General features: G+C 34.5%; 2 protein-coding genes across 2 annotated transcripts; one reads left to right on the top strand and one right to left on the bottom strand.

Annotated features, from left to right (window-relative positions):
- Positions 1 to 257: 257 nt before the first annotated feature.
- Positions 258 to 2,632, top strand: LOC145634588 (putative polyamine oxidase 5). Its single transcript, XM_081686005.1, has one exon. It carries the CDS (start codon positions 633 to 635, stop codon positions 2,268 to 2,270), a length of 1,638 nt encoding a protein of 545 aa, XP_081542131.1. The 5' UTR covers positions 258 to 632; the 3' UTR covers positions 2,271 to 2,632.
- Positions 2,633 to 12,446: 9,814 nt separating this feature from the next.
- LOC145634589 (uncharacterized) lies at positions 12,447 to 17,211 on the bottom strand. The gene is made up of 4 exons (XM_081686006.1): positions 16,989 to 17,211; positions 14,911 to 15,280; positions 14,657 to 14,823; positions 12,447 to 12,998 (listed from the first exon to the last, which is right to left on the bottom strand). The coding sequence occupies exons 1-4, from the start codon at positions 17,082 to 17,084 to the stop codon at positions 12,705 to 12,707; spliced, it is 927 nt and encodes a 308-aa protein (XP_081542132.1). The 5' UTR covers positions 17,085 to 17,211; the 3' UTR covers positions 12,447 to 12,704.
- Positions 17,212 to 20,039: the final 2,828 nt, after the last annotated feature.

Consider the following 20,039-nt stretch of genomic DNA (forward strand, 5'->3'; position numbering starts at 1 on the left):
TAAATCAGCGTGCACATACAAGTCAAAATCTAAATCAGGCAATTTCACGTGAAATTGAGATTTACTAGGTTGGTCGGGTCTGATTTTGACACCTCTACCCAAACGTCGAGAACATGAAAAAAAAAAAAAAAAAAAAAAAAAGGTGGAGAAGAGTGAAGACCAGACACCTGCCGTGAATAGTAGCTTACGAGTGTTACAAGTAGTTGCAACAAGTGTGGAGCTGTGATAACCATAAGAAGCATTTGGTAGTCCTATAATTAGCATCCTTAACTTCATTAGAGCTCAATTAAAAGTAAAGTCCTGTCTTTCATTTACATGATTACCTAAAATCTTTCATAAATTAATTAAATTAAAGTAAAAGGAAAGAGATGCAACTGCTAATGTGACTGTGCCTCTTAGATGCCATAAACAACTCATAATTTCCACCCTTTATAAATTTCTTATCAACACCTCTTTCCCACCACACAGACCCTTCAATAATTTGTTCTTTTTTTCCCTTTTCTCTCTCCTCCCTTTACATTTTTCATCATTTTTGTGAATGCCCACCAAGTGTTTGTTGTTTTGCCTCAGAGAAAAAATTCAATCATTCTGAAACAAAACAAGCAGAAAACTGTTGTAATAATCTGGTGAAAATGGTGGCTGAAAGGCCAAAAATTGTGATAATTGGAGCAGGAATGGCAGGTATAACAGCAGCCCATAAGCTGTATACAGCATCAGGGGGAAAAGATGCATTTGATTTGTGTATAGTTGAAGGTGGGCAGAGAATTGGGGGTAGAATTAACACTAGAGAATTTGGGGGTGATAGAATTGAGATGGGTGCTACTTGGATTCATGGGATTTGTGGGAGTCCAGTTTATGAAATTGCTCAAAAGATTAAATCTTTAGAATCTGAGAAACCATGGGAATGTATGGGTGATTTGTTTGAGGAGAAAAGATCAGTAACTGAGACTAGAGCTGAAGGTGGGTTTGTGGTTAATCCTGATATTGTTGATCCAATTTCATCACTTTTTGATAGGTTAATGAGTGTTGCTCAATGCAAAGCTGAAAAGGGTGATCTGGGTGGGATTCAGGTGAGCAGCATTGGTGAATTTCTGAAGCTTGGGCTGCAGCGGTACTGGGATTCAAAGTCCGATAAAACCGAAGATATTGAGGAGGTTAAGGTTTGTGGTAATTGGAGCAGGAAAATGCTGGAAGAGGCTATTTTTGCTGTTTGTGAGAATACCCAGAGAACATATACTGGTGCTGGTGATCTGTTTAATCTTGATTATGCTGCAGAAAGCGAGTACCGGATGTTTTCTGGGGACGAGATCACGATCCCTCGAGGTTATATTACCATTGTTGAGTACTTGGCCTCAGTTTTACCCCCTGGTATGATTCAATTAGGTAGGAAAGTTGTCAAGATTGAATGGCTAGGATCTGAAAATGATGATCTTAGTGGTAAAAACAGTGGTAAACCTGTGAAATTGCATTTTTCTGATGGTTCAATTATGCAAGCAGATCATGTCATTGTCACAGTTTCATTGGGTATACTAAAAGCTGGAGTCAGTGAAGAATCTGGTGCAGGGTTGTTTAGTCCACCACTGCCTTTTGTCAAAAAAGAAGCAATTTTGAGACTTGGGTATGGTGTGGTCAACAAGTTGTTCTTACAATTAAGTCCATCAGAAAGTCAAGAAGATTGCAATCTTTGTAAGATGCCCTTCTTGAAAATGGTGTTTCATAGGCCAGATTCCGAGTTTCGGCATAAGAAAATTCCATGGTGGATGAGAAAAACATCTTCCATTTACCCAATTTACAACAATTCTAGTGTGTTGATTTCCTGGTTTGCAGGGAAAGAAGCTCTAGAGCTTGAGTCTCTCGATGATGAGGCCATTATCGATGGTGTTTCGACAACGATTTCGAGTTTTATCTCAAATCCTAATCAATTCCATGAAGAATGCAATGGCAATATGGATTTTAAGGATTCAGAGTTTGAGTTCAGAGAAGTCTTGAAGAGCAAATGGGGTACAGACCCCTTGTTCTTAGGGTCATACAGTTATGTTGCAGTGGGATCTAGTGGTGATGATTTCGATACACTGGCTCAACCATTGCCAAGAGCCGAGAACCGTGGCTCTACGACCGGTTCGCCACCTCTACAAGTCCTCTTTGCCGGGGAAGCAACACATAGAACCCATTACTCCACAACACATGGTGCTTATTTCAGTGGTGTGAGGGAAGCTAGTAGGCTTCTTCAGCACTACCAATTGGTCAAACATATTACCGACATTCAGTAAATTGTCCTCAAAAATTACAACTTTGGCTATGTTGCAACAAAATAGAGAGAATCAATCTACTTCATTGCTATTTTCTTGTTTGATTATTCTAGTGGTTTATAGGTTTTGTACAACACTATGTTGGTTTGAACAATTAGACAGTTTAGGTAATCATCTTTAATTATCGCCCCGGTCAGCGGGTTTGTCTCCCTCCTATTGGACAGTTACTTCTGTTCATTGTTACTTAGGACTCTCTAAATTGGTAAGAGATCATGCAAGATATTAGTCATGAAAAAGAGAGGTTGGGACAGCTTTTTTAGATGTACTAGTAGATGAACAAAAGAAGCTTCTTTTGAATTTTTATAGATTGTTTTTGTTGCTGAGTTGAGTTACTTTAATTTGTGCAACATTGTGTTATTTAGTCTCTTGCTCTTTTATGTATAGCTGGATATGATTGTATTTGGAGCACTGGATTTACTTAATGATGAAGCAGAAACTTGCAGCACTTTATATCCTTTCTCTTTCTGTCTAAACCGCATCTCAGCCCTCAATGCAACAATAATAACACCTAATCATTACCAGCAGTCAAAACAATAATAACCCCTAGTTTATCAAAAGCGTAAATTATTTCATGCACTTGTGAGTATCCACGATAGTGCTCTTATTAGTCCGGTGTGTTAACGTTTTATCGATGCACACACTAGATTGGGAGACTCATATTGGGTGCAGGGTGCTCTTGATGCACATAGAACTATGGGTTGTCCTGGTAGATTAATAGAAGCCAAAGTAAGGTGAAAAGTTCTATTTGTTTAGCACAATACTTAAAGCCAAAGTAAAGGTACAATCATCTAGGCAATTCAATTATAAGAAGTCCAATCTACCATAAATCCTTTTTTATAAAACAAGGTATCACTCTCATCACACCATCCTCGTCAAAACAAGGAGCTTTAATAACCATCCCAGGCCACCACACTTGCCCTCCACATTTGGGTCATTCCATCCATTTTGTACCTCCTCATTCCTTTTTTAGGAGGGGAGGCAATCAATTTAAGGGTAGACACATGACTAGCGAAACTTTAGATTTTAATGTTATTTGTGCAATTACGTGACGTGTTGTATTTTTTTATTTTTATTTTTTTTACAACGAAACGTGTTGTACTTTACCACAAGTTGTAGTAATTAGTGATGTTGCACGAGCTAATTTTATCATTCAAAAATAATGAAATTTTAATGGTTCAGGTCGAACATAAGGATTTTACATCATTTATGTCACATGTTATATCCAACCGTATAGTGTAGTGCACTCGAACAAGATTTGATGCTCTTACTCCCAAGATATAGTTGTATAGTTGGTGCACTCAAGATCAATATTACGAAATTTATGTCTAAACACCGTTATTTCTTAAGAACGAGCCGATGTCATAGGTATCGTTACTTTTGCAAACCCCCCCCCCCCCCCCCAAAAAAAAAAAAAAACATTTTAAAATAAATTAAACTCAGTTCATTGAGTTCGATTGCATAAGTGACTATTGTACCTTGCTAAGTGACTCTATTGTACATTGTGACTCCAATCTTTTTACATTCGTCAAGTGCTGAACAAATGCGTACTCGAGTGATCGATCGATGGACAAGCAAATTACGTAGCAAAAATTACTTTGAATTGGGGAATAAATAATGAAATATGGACTAGAGAAGTTACATCAATTATGTAATACTTTAGGACAGTGAAAAATGTGTTTGGCCCTCAATGTCTCTATAGGTTACAATACACTTTAAATGATTTGTGTACTATACAAGATATCAATTTGTGTCACTTGTCTCTCTCATTTACATCATAATCATGGACACACAACATCAATATCTTCCGTAATTTCCCTACCAATCGCCAAATGTTTTATGACTAAAGTTGTGATCCTCTTTCTATCACTACTAAGGACATCAATTATACAATAAAGATAATAATTATCATTAGATTAATTATTACCTAAAGATGTCAAATGATTTAGATGTTTGATTTGCCTTAATTGGGAGTATTAGTGTTTCACGAGTGCTCTAATTAGTAAATTAAGATAAATTAACTAACACCACGACTCATATGCCACCTAAACTTCTATTAATACAAAATAATTTTTGGTTTAGACATGAAATTAACACAAAGGGCCCCCGATTGAGACCTATTATTAAAGTATGTAAAGATAATACAACATTATTGGCATATTTAAGGAACCACATATAAAATATAGATAGGTGATATCACTTGAGAAACATGTGATAGGTATTTTTCACTAGCAAACTTTCTAGAATTAATTCATTAGCATGATTTTCAAATCATAGAAATGAGGCTTATTATTGTAAATGACCCTATGTTGTTGTCATTCATCCAAATAACAGAAATGAGGCTTATTATTGTAACAGCCCTATGTAGTTGTCATGATATTTGGATATTATTACTTCACACCTTTTTTATTTTCTAGAGTTTTCACGAATAGAATAAGTTTGTTTTAACTGATATACTATCTTACATAAAATTTTGGTATTTAAGACTTGAAATAAAATTTTATCTACGTTATTTTCTTTTTAGGAGTCTCTAGGCACACAAAAAGGAATATGTATACACATAAACCATGTGAAATAAATGGAAAAAATAAAAAGATACATTTCACATTCACACCAATATCTTCTAACCAAAATCTACACAAACGATGATGAAAGAAAAATACTATGTGTCCATCTGAACACACAACACTTATTAATATACTTCTAAATTTTGTATTAGAGATATCACTTTCTTCTAGAGACATCCATGAGAATGAGAGGTTTATTTTAGCTCTAGTCACCATGAAATTAAATTATTCTTTCTCCACTCAAGTGTAAAAATGTCCTCATATTCTATTTAATTAACTAATTAGGTAAACTAGGTCTAGTCACGTTAGTATCAATTAGATCTACAAAAGGAGATTAATTTCAATAAATTTAATTTTTTATGCCTGTTTAGACAATGACTACTTCGGATTATCTAAGAGTTTGTGTTAAGTTATTCATAGCAGTTAATTTTATCTAGATTACCTACATGTGTTTAATGCACAACCGGTTCTTATATTATCTAAACAACGCCTTATTGAACAATATAAGAATTTATTAGACTTTATTGAAACTTAATAGCCTTATATTTATCTTATATATAAATTATCAACTCTTTTCTTATTCAAATTAAACTTATTAACCCGCCTTATATTTACCAATTTTAACTGACTATAACTTGTGAAAATTAAATTAAACAAAATAAAGTGAATTGAACATAGCCTAAATGGTAGCACAAATCGTAATATGGCCACTAATCAGATTGGGACATCACACTAATTAATTATATGCTTTGTTCATCTAGTGAAGGAGCACCAATCAAAGATAAGACCATTTCATTGTTTGAGTGCATGGGCTTTCTTCCCTTTTGAAGTTAAAAGGAAACAATTCTCCACTAAAACATCATCAATTAACTTATTACATGTTCCTCATTTTATGATAATATTTGATAAATAATATTTTACAAATGAAATTGACCAATGCTTTTGAGCAAACTATCCATAGTGGTGATTTGCAAATCTTGGACTAAAAAAAGTCGCCAAACATTGGGGCCAATTTTACTTTATTCACACCAAGTGAAAAGGGCTTATCGTTTTCTATGATATCATTAGATATGATGAAATAATATAAACACTATAGTATTAGACGAAATTAAAGAATTTACAATGTTATCATAATGGAATCAAGTTTTTAATAAAGAGTTTAACACCCAACATAGTTATTTGTTTTAAAGAAGACCTAGCGAAATAGAGCTTCTTTAACAATCTATATGTGGAGGAATCTAGATGTCTACTAATAGGAAAACACAAATAATAAACTTTTTAATAGCTTATTTGCAAAATCACTATTTAAAGTAGTGAATTTTGCAAATCAGAAGTCGTCAATTTAAGAATAAAGTTACAGAACAAAATCGTTACTCAAAAATGCTTGAAGTCCGTATTTATGTTTGGCTTCTTAGATTGAGCAAAGAGATTGATTTGATCGAGTATTGATCTCTTTAATAAATTCTAGTAAAGTTTATGTATTTTTGCTTTAAGGTATCAATTTTCTTTGAAAAAAGCTTTCTTGGAGTTTGCCTAAGAGATTGGTACCTTAATCAATTGTTTAATATGCTTCCTTAACTCTCAAATCTCAATCTAGGGTAACAATTACACTAAAATTGTTAATTTAAGAAACTTGACTCCAAAATCATAACTTGTACTTGAGATAGTAATATCATTACAATGTTTTTAAAAAGACTTACCAATCCTATAGTGGATAGTTGTTTAGTAGATAAGTTAAATTATATATGCAAATAAGCTATTAAAATACATTATTTGCATAAAACATTCTACTCATTGGACATGCTATATAGGAGGTTAGGTCTTTATCTAAGCCTAGCTTGGTCCACCTAACCACATTTTGACAATTGATGGTCTTAACTCATCATCACAACTAATTAGGTTTGAGAATTAAAGGAGTTCCTTTTGAGTTAATATATTGACCAAGACTGTAGCTCTTAGATTGTATTCAAAATGATAAAACAAGGATTACGCACCTCGTGTTGCAACAATTGTTTTCTCTACTACTACTACACCATATAGGCAAATACAAGTAAGTCTTTTATAAGTACTTAATCAATCAATTTATCCTTAATATTCCCATAATACACTTAAGAAAAAAAATAATTTTAATAATCTCAAGTGTAACCAAGTTTCTTTTATTAATCACGATTTCAGAGGGGCTGACTTTTATTAGGTTTCAGTCACCAATCTATTACAGTTCCATAGGTTACTTCAACACGTAGGGGTGCTAATCGAACGAATCGATCACGACCTATGGGGTGCTCGACTCGAAAACTTTTTTCATATGCTCAACTTGTGTTATTTAATGTTTCGAGCCAATAAAACTGCTCGACTGCTCGTTAAAGTTTTGGCCCTTCTAAAATTCTAGGCCTTTATTTTTGGTGTTTAGAGAGCCACAAGGGCGGGGGTGAGAATCGATCCCAGGATCTCCTGGAATCGGGAGGAAAACTCTAACCACTTGAGCTATCCCTCACTCTCATTCTAGGCCTTTATTGTGTGTGTGTGTGTTTTTTTTTCTCACTATATATAGTTTTTTTTTTTTAAAAATATTTTATTTATTATTAAAGGTTTACTTTTTCTTTTTTTGATAATATAAAGGTTAACTCTTATTAAGTGTCAAATTTATTCATGGTAATAACTTGTTTGTATATTCTATATTAATAAAATACATTATCAAGTTGCTCATGAGCTTATCAGGTCAAGTTAGAGCTTGCTCAACTCGTGCTCGTTAACATCTCGAGTTGAATCGAGTAAAAGTTTTGACCGAGCTTTGATCGAGTCCGAGTTGCTTACGAACTGCTCAACTCGATTAGCACTCCTAGCAACACGTAACACCACGTGAATGGTAAAAAAAATATTAAAATTAATCCAACCACCACCTTCCACCACCCCCCCTCCCCTTCCAGTCCCCAAACCAATCCAACTGAGGCTAATGTATCTGCTACGGTGGGCTTCGTTAACAAGCTTTTCAAGGTCCGACGCCACAATTGTTGAGGAGTAGTTGGTGTGTTGGCAATTTCGCGCGACAAAGGTAGAGGAAGTTGAGGTTGGGTTAGAGGAAAGAGAAGAGAGATGTCGACGGTTTAAGGAGAGAGAATTGATAGGGTTGGTGTTGCAATGGTGAGGATGGTGGATGGATGGTGGGAAAGGGGAGGGGAAAATGTGGGTTGGCGTGGTTTGGAGGAAAGGGAGAACGGGAGATGGTGGTTGGGAGGGAGGTCAAAGGAGTGGTGACTCGAAGTTGACTGAAGTCAAAGGATCGAAAAAAATATCTATTTCTGTCATTTTAGCCCGATAAAAATCAATACCTTCTAAAGTTCAATTATACTATTATAATTCAAAGTTGAGATTATTTGAAGAAAATCCACTGGGATTATTCAATGGTTAAACCCAATTTTTCCTTTAATTAATTCATACTTAATGTTATGAAGTTTTAACTAGGTGTATTTATACTCCTTAAGTCCACAAATAGTTATTCTGTATTTGCTTTAGAATATCTACAAAAAATCTTCCAGTTATTTAATATGAATTTTGTTTTCAGTCAACATATGTTGATGTGTATTTCTCCATACTCTCTTTCTCATATCCTTACCCTCACCTTAGTGAACTTTTTAATATGCGTGTTTAAACCTAAAAGATCATCTGAAGACAATACTTGATATGATATAATTACTTCAAAACGGGAAAGAAAGGATTCTTTGATCAACTTGAAGAGGATTGAACTTCGGAACTTTGTTCTATTGAAGCAAACTAGGTGAAATGTAAAGCAAAGGTTGGTTAGGTTGGAGATTAAGTCAAGAATAAAGCAAATGATTTGAAAATAAAAAAGAGGATAAGACAAGATCTGAGTGGCTAATAATCCCAAGTGTTTGCTACATCAAAGCCTCAAATGCAACAATCTGGAATCACTTCCTAATCACAGTTGTTGATGTTGCAACTTTTTATCCGGATAATTACTACACTTCTAATCATTATATGTCGAAATGTTATCATACAGATTTTCGACAAACTGATAAATTCGTTATAGGAAGAATTACCTCTAACCATTAACCAAGATGGTAAACGCAATAAGCTTTCCTTGTGTTGATATAACAAGGACATTTTGCTGCTGCTGCTGAATACAGAGTACTACAATTCTGAGATTCGAACCAGTAATACAGCAGCTACCAGCAATATTCTGAAACAGTGAATGAATGTAATTTTAATGATTAGGAGAATTTAAGTAAATTTTTTACTTACATTACAGTACGTGATAAAGATCGATAACGACAATAACCAAAATTCCACGAAGATTGCAAACATGAACATAAATCAGACTTCAGAGCCACTGGGAACAGTAAATATGATGATTACGAAGATGAACAACATGATTCAGATATATTGACAATTGAATCAATGAGGAGTGATGACAATTGAACTAATGCAAGCTATAAAATCCTAGTGACGGCCAGAAAACTGAAAGCCTTAAAATAATTTTCAAGATATTCGATTAAATCTTCGCTCTTTTCCCTTCTTGTTAATAGGGACCATGCATGAAGTAGCTAATAACTTATAAAAGGAATGTTTTGTCACTAGCTCATTGTCATATGATTACAGTCATTTGGAAAGAACTTATCTTTGCAACCATTGTGTATCATTGAATGAGGCACCAAAGAATACCTATCACCTTGATTAGTTGCATCATACATTTCTGTGGTTGCATTTTCATACTCTCATAAGGGTCAAAGGGGGTGTTTGGCAATTAAATTTCTGGCTAGCTTTTGGCCTTTTAGTTTAGTCAAACAACCAAAAAATATGTTTGGTTGTTGGCTTTTAAGCTGGCTTTCCAGCCAAAAACTAAAAGCCAATAGGAGTAGCTTTTTTAATTAGCTTTTGGCTTGTTGGCCCACTTTTCACTAATAAACTGCTAATAGCCACAAGTAATCTCGCCACACACTTTTGTAAATAGCTGGCTTAAACAACCAACTAAAGATTTCTCCAAGTGCTCTCCATACTAGATTAGTACTGCATGGTATCAGATTTTGAGCCCGAACGCGACTAGAGAAGCTACAACTCCCCCCACCCTATAAACAGAAGGAAAAATTACTATAAATAGTCTAACCTTTGCCTCGTTCTCCCAAAATAATCTTACCTTTCGATTATTCCAGATTAATCCAACCTTTTACCCCCATCTTCCCATATCACACCTTGCATCCGGTACAACTGCTTATATGTGCTACGTGGCACTTCATGATTGGTTTTTTGTTTTTTGTTTTTGTTTTTAATTTACTTTTTTTTAAAAAATTTTGAGTTATTTAAAGAAGTTAAAAAAATCCCCACCCACCTCAATTGGTTTCTCTCCCCTCACCTTCTTTCTTCTTTCTCTCTCTTCCTCCTTCACCACCTTAGTCACCACTCACCACCATCCTTCTTTCTCTCTCCTTTCCCATCTTCCATGACCTTAATTGCTACTCCCTTTATCCCTATTGTTTGCCCCATTGCTAATATTTGGGTCAAAATTTGATAACTTTGACCATTAATTCTCGTTAATATATACTTCCTCCGTTCTATTAATATTGCAACAAGGATGAAATTACGCATCCCAAAGCAAATTTTATATACTAAATATCTATGAATGTGTAAGAGTAAAAATTATAAAAAGTTGATATTGTGAAAGTATTTTATGAGACAAATCCAACATAATCCCACATGACTATATTTTGTTTAACGTATAAATCATATTATATGGTCAAACAAGAGTGATGAAAAGTGCAAAAAGTCCATTTGTTGCAATATTAAAAGTCCAGTGGGGTCATGTTGGATTCAATTCGTCGTATATTTTATGAATATTTAGTTTTTATAATTTATATGCTTATAAAATAAAGATATATGCGTTTAAAGACACTTCTTGGAAACCGTGATAAGTCAAATGGAGCAAAAAATAAGGGATGGAGGGAGTAATTGCTAATTGCCGCTACATGTAAGCCAAATTGGCGATTTGGGGGTTTGTATATTGCTTGCGGGTGACTTGAGGTGCCGCTGCTTTGATCGGAGGTCGTTGCTGGTATTGACGGGGAGAAGGGGGGTCGCAACTACTGTGCGGTGATAGCAGCGGTGGATGATGCATTAGGGGTTGTGACGGTGGTTGTTATGTGTGGATGGCCAGCAGGCGATTGATGGTGCGCTGATGGAGAGGCGCCGCTGATTATGGTGGTTTTGCTGCTGAGATCAGGAGATGAGGTGCGGCTGTTTGTGTTGGTGTTGAATCATTAAGGGGTGTGTAGCAGGTGGTGAATAAGAGAGCAGGGGAGGTTGTGTGTGGGTGTTGAGGGGCAAGGTAGCTACGGGGAAGGGGAGGGGAAGCAAGGTGGCTGAGGGGGACGGGTAGTGGCATGTCTGTTGGGTGGAAGGGGCAGGGGTGGTTGGGGAAGGAAGAGAGAAAGGGAAGATAAAATGGAGGTGGAGCTTTGGGTGGGGGTAATGGAGGAAGGTGATGGCAAATGGTGGGAAGAAGGAAAGAGAAAGACATGACCGGTTGTTTAGGTCAATGGTCATTTGGGTTCATTTTGGGAAGAAGGGGTATAAAGGCAGGATTATTCTAGAATAATCTACAGGTGAGATTATTTTAGGAGAACGGGGCAAAGGTTGGATTATTTAGAGTAATTTTTCATAAGTGGTAGCCTAATCTCGCTATTAACTTGCTTGGGAGTGCTCATGTGCCCAGGGATCCACATGCAAGCTCCTCCACCAAGACTTCTGTCAGCCATTTACTAACCTCAAAATGGGCAGTTACTTAGATTGTGGGTATAGTGAGTAGTTATCCTAACCAAATGGGTTGAAGTCAATGCCTATAAATAGCCCCTTGGCATTCATGTGCTGGCAGAGATTGCAAAAGAATAAATAGAAAGAGGGTAAAATGGGTCGTTACCATAACCTTGTTTATTCTTTTGCAATCCTTTTAGGTCAAATTATGAGCATGATTTTATTAATGATAATAAGATAGAAAAACAATCGAAAACATAAAATTACGAAAATTGTCTCTTACAATAAAAGAAATATGCATACTGAAAATCAATATACTTCGTGAAAGTTGTGACAGATTAATGGTTAAAAGTTTAAATTATTTACTATGCAAGTCAAAACAGGTTCGCAATATGAAATGATTTATTGTATGACTTAGAGTAACTATACAACTCATATTGGTTAAATTCATAGTTAAAGCGGATAAATATTGACAATAAAGGTATGGCCTATAAGTTTGAGACTTATGCAGCGTTTAATAATCCTCACAGAAAGGTGAAAACTAAAAAATTTGTAAAATATCCCTTACTATGATGATTATACATTAATTCAAAACTTGTTATACTCGAATTTCATAAATGAATCAATTTCAACATCGTGTTCTATTTTACATCTCTATGAAAAGCCAACTTCTAATGGAATGTCTGGCACAGAAAACTCAATGACTTTCTTACTGACAACAGATCCCCGAATTTGCTTCCTATTCTGTATAGAACATTAGCCCTAAATCAATTGGCTAGTATAACCCAACTACTTCACACATGCAGCCAACTCTACAGAACACATAAATCTAATATCCACACTTGTAAAGCAATGTACCATATGAAAAAACATTCAGAGGCAGAAAAACATCAAACATAAAAGTTACCAGGGTTTGCAAAACCTGACATCTATGCTCCTCACAGGACTGTTATAGAAACTCAACGAAAGATGTGGTTGTGCAGAAAGGCTCTTGGAAAACCTTATCAAAATCTGTTTGTCACCACTGGATTAGGCATAAGACAGCATGATCATCACTAGTTATCACTTATCATGATTGCTTTGATCTTCCATTGTGTTTCATAGGTGAAGATTGCAAGGAAGCAATGATGATAAAAGTTGCTGACAGGAGTGCTGACGTAAAAGTAACAACAGATACCATTCTTGAATGGGCCTTGATACCCGCTGGAATGGTCCACACAATATCATCAAGTTCCAGAGAACCACTACTTGTAATGGGTAACAATGAACAGCTTTGAGCTGGTGACTTCCCGTGCAATTTGCAGTACAAGAACAAGTCAGGTGCACCGAATCTGACTTTTGAATATCCACTATCTTCAAGGGGCTGTTAAAAAACATGGGATGGTAAATGCAAGCTTAGAAACTAGTATATAATATCAAATTATCAACATACATTTATAGATACCATAGCCAAGTCAAAGAAAAGTAGCAGCAACATATGCTTAGCTAAGGTGTACAATTTTGTAGGTGGCACTATTTTAGACAATGCATCCATCTGCTGATGAAGTGAGCTAGGATTTCTATAGCCTTTTGGGTTGTACAATAAATGTGCAAAACCATTTCTGAATGTTAGTGAAGTCTGAATGCCTTCTATTTTGAGCTAAGTCAATCAATTTTTAGATGATGAAATAGAATATTATTAAGCAAGTAAAAGATAAATGGTGAATGCAAAATTAGAGAATTGCTTTATACTCCCTCCGTCCCCTATTGATAGTCCCTTATGGGCATTTTAAACGCATATAAGAATAGTAAAAGTACATTGAAAAAGTAAATTGACATTGGGTATGCAAAAAAGTAGAGAGAGAAAGTAATAAAAGTACATGGGAAAACAAAATTTACATGGAAAATTTAAATTTGCACAAATATTGTTGCAAATTGGAGGGAATTTTGGTAAAAAAAAATAATATTAATGGTTGTTGGAAAAAGCAAATGGGGTGAACATTTTGGGACTAAAATTTGACCATAAGGGACTATCATTTGGGGACAAAGAGAGTATTAGGTGAAACATCAGGACCGATCAGGGTCATAAAGTCACAATGCTCTATATCAGTGAATTAAATGACACAATTGTGCTGCTTAGAAGACAAAGAGTTTTTGCCAAAAGAAGATATTAACTTAATTGCAATGTCTGGCTAGAATTAAAATTTACAGCAAACATTAAAATTCAGCATTTATGCACCATTCATCCTAGTGCAATATGCTTCTCTAAACCCTAACCCCAGTCCAGACACCAAATAGAAGCACTGTATCCAGGTTATATGATATCCTTTTAACTTGAACTCAGTACCAAAACATTCATGACAGCACCAAAACCCTCAGCTTCACGATAGCTGTTAAATGACCTCTAGTAAGCAATTCACTCTGATCTCTCAAAAATTTTGCTTATATTCCTAGGTTGGATGAGTGATTCACTGATTCCATATCTCTTAGGGCTATAAAGAATCACCATTCCTATACTTCATATAAGTTATAGGCTAATAGGATTTCCCTATATTTAGTAAGAAAATTTGATAAAATGGAAACTTAAACATTGTTGTCTATGAAGTGCAATCTTCCAAGCAGCCTTAATTCTTATGTGTTCCCAAGCCAATATATAAAGTTAATCTGCCTTTGTGAAAGAAACTTTTTTTTTTATTTGGACAAAATTAGTACAAGAAACAATAACTCCTCACGATATTTGAATACAACAATAACAACAAAGCCTTAGACCCAAAATGATTTTGGGGTCAGGTAACATGAACCGTCATAAGGAACCTTACAATATAGAGAAGGGACATCAGTGCTCCATGAAGCAAGAAGCCCTTTTTGAAATAATGGACAGTGTAGGCACTAGGCAGAAACTTTTAGCAAAACATATTCACAATATGCTCAGAGCCTCAGACATAAATATTTTATGAAGCCAGAAACTTTCAGGTAATAGTAACATTTCTATAAAGGATTTAGCCGATTAAAGTTACTATGATAATTTATGATATTGCTTACAGAATATCGAGCATGCAATGGTATCTCTATCTTGAACTCTAGCACAGTCTGCTGCCCTGCTGAATTATTCAAGGCTGCATCCAAGTGAACTTCAACAACTGACTGATTGGAAAGAAATGATGGCAATTCCAAATTTGTATCTCCAAAAACAGAAGCATCCTTGAATACTGCAACAAAGATCCGTTGGATCAATGTCAGGAAAGAATGACAGATTAATAGTTAGTGCAAATTTCAAAAATACACATAAGAAGCACCTCCTCGGTCACGAAGATGTTGAAGCTCAAAAGGATCAGCAAAAACCCCAGATGGTAGTCTTTCAATGATCACGAGCTCACAGATCTGTGAGGAAAAGTCACCAATCAGATCTGGCTGAACACTTATTTTGAATGATGAAGATAGACGACGATGAGAACCCTCTCCAATTAAACGGCGCTCTAAGTTCAAAAGTTTAAAAAATGTTGGCTCAGAGCGAACAAGAATCTTTTGTTCCATATACTCTAAAAAATTTGAATCAGTGAAGCTTTCATACTCTTTGGAAAATGACTCGAGAACATATCTTGCAAAACAAGGCAAGGAATTCATGCTGTGCTTCTGAGTGTTATCATTATACTCATGAAGAGTTTCCTGGAATAAACAAAATGAAGGCAAGCATGGTCAAACACTGAATTTCCTTGTTCAAATAGATAACAAAATAGACCAGAGCATGCAATACCATATCTGTTCCGAACCAAAGTTCGATCGAAAAGTACTCGTAAGAGATAAATGTTAAAAATGATCTTCTGAGTGTCATTAAATGTTAAATTACGAATAATGCACATGCCATAACAAAATGTTATATTTCTCAAAAGATAAAAAAAATATTACCATTTTAGGAATAGAAAATTTTATACATAATTCAGAAAATGAAAAAATAACTTCCATAATGACACAGCAATTTGCTATGGAGAGTTATTTAGGACTCAGTAAACAATAACTCTGAATACAACAAGAGTAACAACCAATCAATCATATCTCAGAGCACCAAAATGAATCCAACAACATACCACTACTTTGCAATTAAGTCAATTTTCCCTCCCTCCCATGCAAAAATAAAAACAATGACATGGCATTATGTAAGTTCATGACAGAATTTCCAGCCAAGACTTCTGAGTATCGCGCAGAATATTCAAATTCCACACAACAGGATGCACTTAAGAGTTAAGACATCACATCCGCCAGCACAAAAATATGCCGGCTTCCGCCATTATATGCGTATGTAAAGCATTGTTTCTGGTGCTAAACATCTGGAGTCCTTTAAAAAGAAACAGGCGAAAAGTCTTATCAGTCTCAACCAACAATTCCACCAGAAGTTTAATCATGACATGGGCTCTAATCTCTCGAAAAACTTGTACAAGAGGCATACATCCTATGTATGGAATAAGTACTTCTGTTTTCAAGATCAATCTGAATGGGGCGAGGGGAAAATCTAGACGTTGGCAGCCTCACCCCTACTAATCAAAGAGCATTAGAAAGGTCGTCTCCAAGGACTCTAAGCAAATGTTCCATATTGTTATCCTAACTCGACAAAAGATCTAGACCTAATTACCCTGTTACATTTTTTTGGTGTTCCACCTGGTTTACCCTTTGTGCTAATCCGGATTCGGGGATCAATTATGGGTGGTTAGGTTCCAGTCCCCTCCCAAGTGTTGTTGCGGAGGATCGAACATGGGTCCTCCCTACCAAATGTAGTCCCAATCACCACTCAAACAACCAATTGGTAATTACAATGTTACATTGGCCCAAAAACAGAATGGTTTCCTAAGCCAACTCGCTGTAGCTTAATCAAACAATTAATAGGATGTCTTACATTTCATCAATAGGTTAACTCTAAATATTTCAATAACATGGTCTAAAACCATTCTTCTTCCACAAACCTAATCCAATAACAGAAACTAATTCCATTGCACAATCAAATAATTGACAAAGCATCCACGATACAACCGGCTATACCATGTGCACGATACAACCTCACTACAGAGCAATTAAGCATAAAAAAGTTACTCAGTTGTACTGTAAAATCGGTTGTACAATAGAAATCGATTTGTCAAAAATCCTAATCAACCTAAAACATTCCCATTCTACTAATCTCACAAAAAGAAACCAAAAAAAAAAAGTAAAAATTGTTACAATGAACAATTCAACAGAAGAAGCAAATCACATTTCATTGTTCTCTTAAACTTGTTACCAGATCATACAATTTTTTCTTTTTAACAATTCAAGAAACTAAAGCAATTAAATAGCAAGATTGGGGAAAAAATTTAAAGACTGGAGATTGAATGTCAGGATTACTGACCTGATTTGAAGCTGAAGAAATGATACAAAAGCTGAAATGAAGAATTAGCGTCGCAATTAGAATGTGTCGTTGAGAAGTGCCAAATTTGACGCCCATTTTTCTGTATTATGATTAATTTCGACGGAAAAAAATCAGAATTGTTGGTGTTGGTGTCTATTGGTTTAATCGTCTGGAATGGACCATCAACTGATCACTATAGCCGGCGAGGGCAGAGATTTGTACTCTCCATTCCACCACACTTTCCCCATTTCAATTTCTGATCATTTTTTAAAAATTAATTTAATTTTTATTTGTTTATTTTAAAAAAATATTTTTTTCTAAAACAAACATGAACGGAGGACGAATTTGATTTTATTTACTTTTTGTTTAACTAGGGTGGTCAACGCGCGCGATGCGCGCGACATGGCTAGCCAATGCGGAGAAATTATCAAGGCTTGTCTTCGTACTTAAGATTTTAGCTTGTACATAGTTATGATTAGTAAGCATTTTGCACGGAAAAATGTCTTATGCAATCTTTAAATACCTTGAAACTGGTAAGGATTAATACAATGAACCTTTAGAAAAAGTAATAATCGACTATTAAATTCAAAATCATATATCCTTACCCTTTTTCTTATGTATTTTAAAGAGTAAAAAATAGCATTTATATGTTTTTCTTATAGAGTCTAGATGATTCTCTAGAATAAAATTTTGATACATATTACAAGCTGAAAAACAAAGAGAAACAAACAGAGGAATAATGAAATTTTGCATCAATTTATTCTTGAGTACCCTCTGAGTAGTTAGGACTCTTAGGTGTTAAATTTTAGTTTTGAATTTGGATTTTGCCTAAGTCCAATGCAACGTGCATTTATACTTAGTATTGTTGTTAAATCTAATATGATCATCTAATATAAAGTTTTGGTATCTTGAACCCAATGTAGAAATCCAAAATAATAAAATACGGAGTAGCTTTTATTTTTCCTCTCTTTGTATATTGGTCTAGGGGCTTTATTTTTTTATTTTTTAATACTTTGTAATTAAACCCAATGTAAGAAGAGCTTAGTTATCCAATGCAGGCAAGCTTGAGCTCAGCTTAATTCAACTCAACAATACAAAGAAATACAGTAAATCATTAATAAGCTGATACTCATTAGATGCAGAGCATATAGCATTATTAGGATGCATCATATCAGAATCTCATCAGAAAAGTGGTATTTTCTCTTCTAATAAGTAACAATAAACCTTTAAGGTAGGTTAGGATTGATAAGAGAACTACTCACACCTCCTTTCCTTCAAATATAGAATATACATCCAGAGCCTAAGCACAAAGACATTCTACTCCCTTTAAAAAACATGTACCTTGAAAAATTGCATCTTTTAAAGTTGTGGACTCTCATTTTACGCTCGTAATCCCAAAATTATAATCGAAATTTAGATGTTTTGCATCTCATAACAACGAATCTAATAGCAATGTTGAAAGCGACCTTTGTAAAATTCTACAATCCCCAAAATCAAAACCAAAGTACAATCTAAAGATCATAAATAAAAATCCTAAAAAATCGTATAGGGAAAAAATTAAAGTACCTTTTGATCGGATTTGTGGTAGCGCTTAACTGGACAAACCACAAAGTCACTGACAAATATTCATGAAATGATCATATTGAAAGAATATAAAGAGACATGAGGGGCTTCCATGGGGTAGTGCTTGGAAGTTGGTATATTTCCCTCGCTTATAGTGTTTCCGGTTCTCCATTCACTTTAATTATCTACTATATTTTTTTTCTTTCAAAATCCAATCAAATTTAGGAAAAACAGATTAATACCCATACGCTAAAATTTAAAAAGGATAATACCTTAAAATCTAAAATCAATCAAAACCTTATAAAACAATTGAAATTAAAATTGAAAAATACCTTTGAAGATTGTCACTGACTTTGTGGTTGAAACTTGAAACCAATAATTCAACCGATTGAATGGGAAGAGATGAAAAAGTACGGAATAACAAAGAGAAGATATACAATATTAAAAAAAATCTTGTAATATTAAACTAGTTTTTTGGCCCGGGCGCTGCCTCGGGTCATTGTATGCATATAAAAATACTATATTAAAAAGGAAAAATTAGAAAAAATAATCCCAACTTTCATTTATTCTGGAATAATCCGAACTTTGGGGGGTCTTCTTTTTCTTCAATCCCAAATACCGGTTACTGGTTGAATGAGTTATTTATTTATTTTTTTAATTAAAGTGACACGTGTCACGAATCAATTGGCTAAAAAAATTAAAAAAATTTTTTTAAAACAAATTAAGAACAAAACCCACCAGCCAAAGCCCAACCACCTAGCCAATCCGGCAACCGCCCATGCCAGCCACCTACATACATTGGTGGTTTTATAAAAACAATATCGACCATTTGTTAATTATTAATTAATATGAAGTAACTAAATATTATATCGTATCATTAAAATTTCTTCTAGTAACAAATTTCTTAGTTAAAAAAAAAAAAAAAACCTTTATTTAAATTTGGGTTACACATTTTAATACTTAAATATAAGTGTATAACTTATACTAAAGGTTGAGTAATGGAAAAAAATGAAATTAATTTTATAATTATATTGTTGTCAAAATATACACATATAAGTTGGCTATTAAAATTTTTGTATTTATGAACATGAATAACTCTTTTTAATACAACTTTATTATCATAAGATTTGTTGTTGGAGTAATGGTTAGAGTTTAACTTTAATGAAGATGAGGTCATGGGTTCAAATACTATTGCTCACAAATTATTAATTTTTGTGTGGAAACATTGATGATTGGTAATAGTATGTGACATGGCAACACGTGGCGAGATTGACAACACGTGGCAAGATTACAATGCTTGCCTTTGAGTTTTAATATATATATTGATGGGGGCAAATGCATAAATACACATTTTTTGGGTTATAATTGTCACAACACTATTCATAAAAACAAGATTCTACTTTTTATAAAGTAGGGAAGTACTGAATAACAAAGAGAAGATATACAATATTAAAAAAAAATCTTGTAATATTAAATGGGGGCAAATGC

This window comes from Chenopodium album, chromosome 6, assembly GCF_948465745.1.
Source record: "Chenopodium album chromosome 6, dcCheAlbu1.1, whole genome shotgun sequence".
NCBI lineage: Eukaryota > Viridiplantae > Streptophyta > Magnoliopsida > Caryophyllales > Amaranthaceae > Chenopodium > Chenopodium album.

Coding starts and splice junctions, on each gene's coding strand:
- LOC145634588 (XM_081686005.1), top strand. CDS start 633: ATGGTGGCTGAAAGGCCAAAAATTGTGATAATTGGAGCAGGAATGGCA.
- LOC145634589 (XM_081686006.1), bottom strand. CDS start 17,084: ATGGGCGTCAAATTTGGCACTTCTCAACGACACATTCTAATTGCGACG. Junction 15,281..16,988: donor TTTCTTCAGCTTCAAATCAG/GTCAGTAATCCT, acceptor TGTTTATTCCAG/GAAACTCTTCATGAGTATAA. Junction 12,999..14,656: donor CATTGCATGCTCGATATTCT/GTAAGCAATATC, acceptor GTTTTTTAACAG/CCCCTTGAAGATAGTGGATA.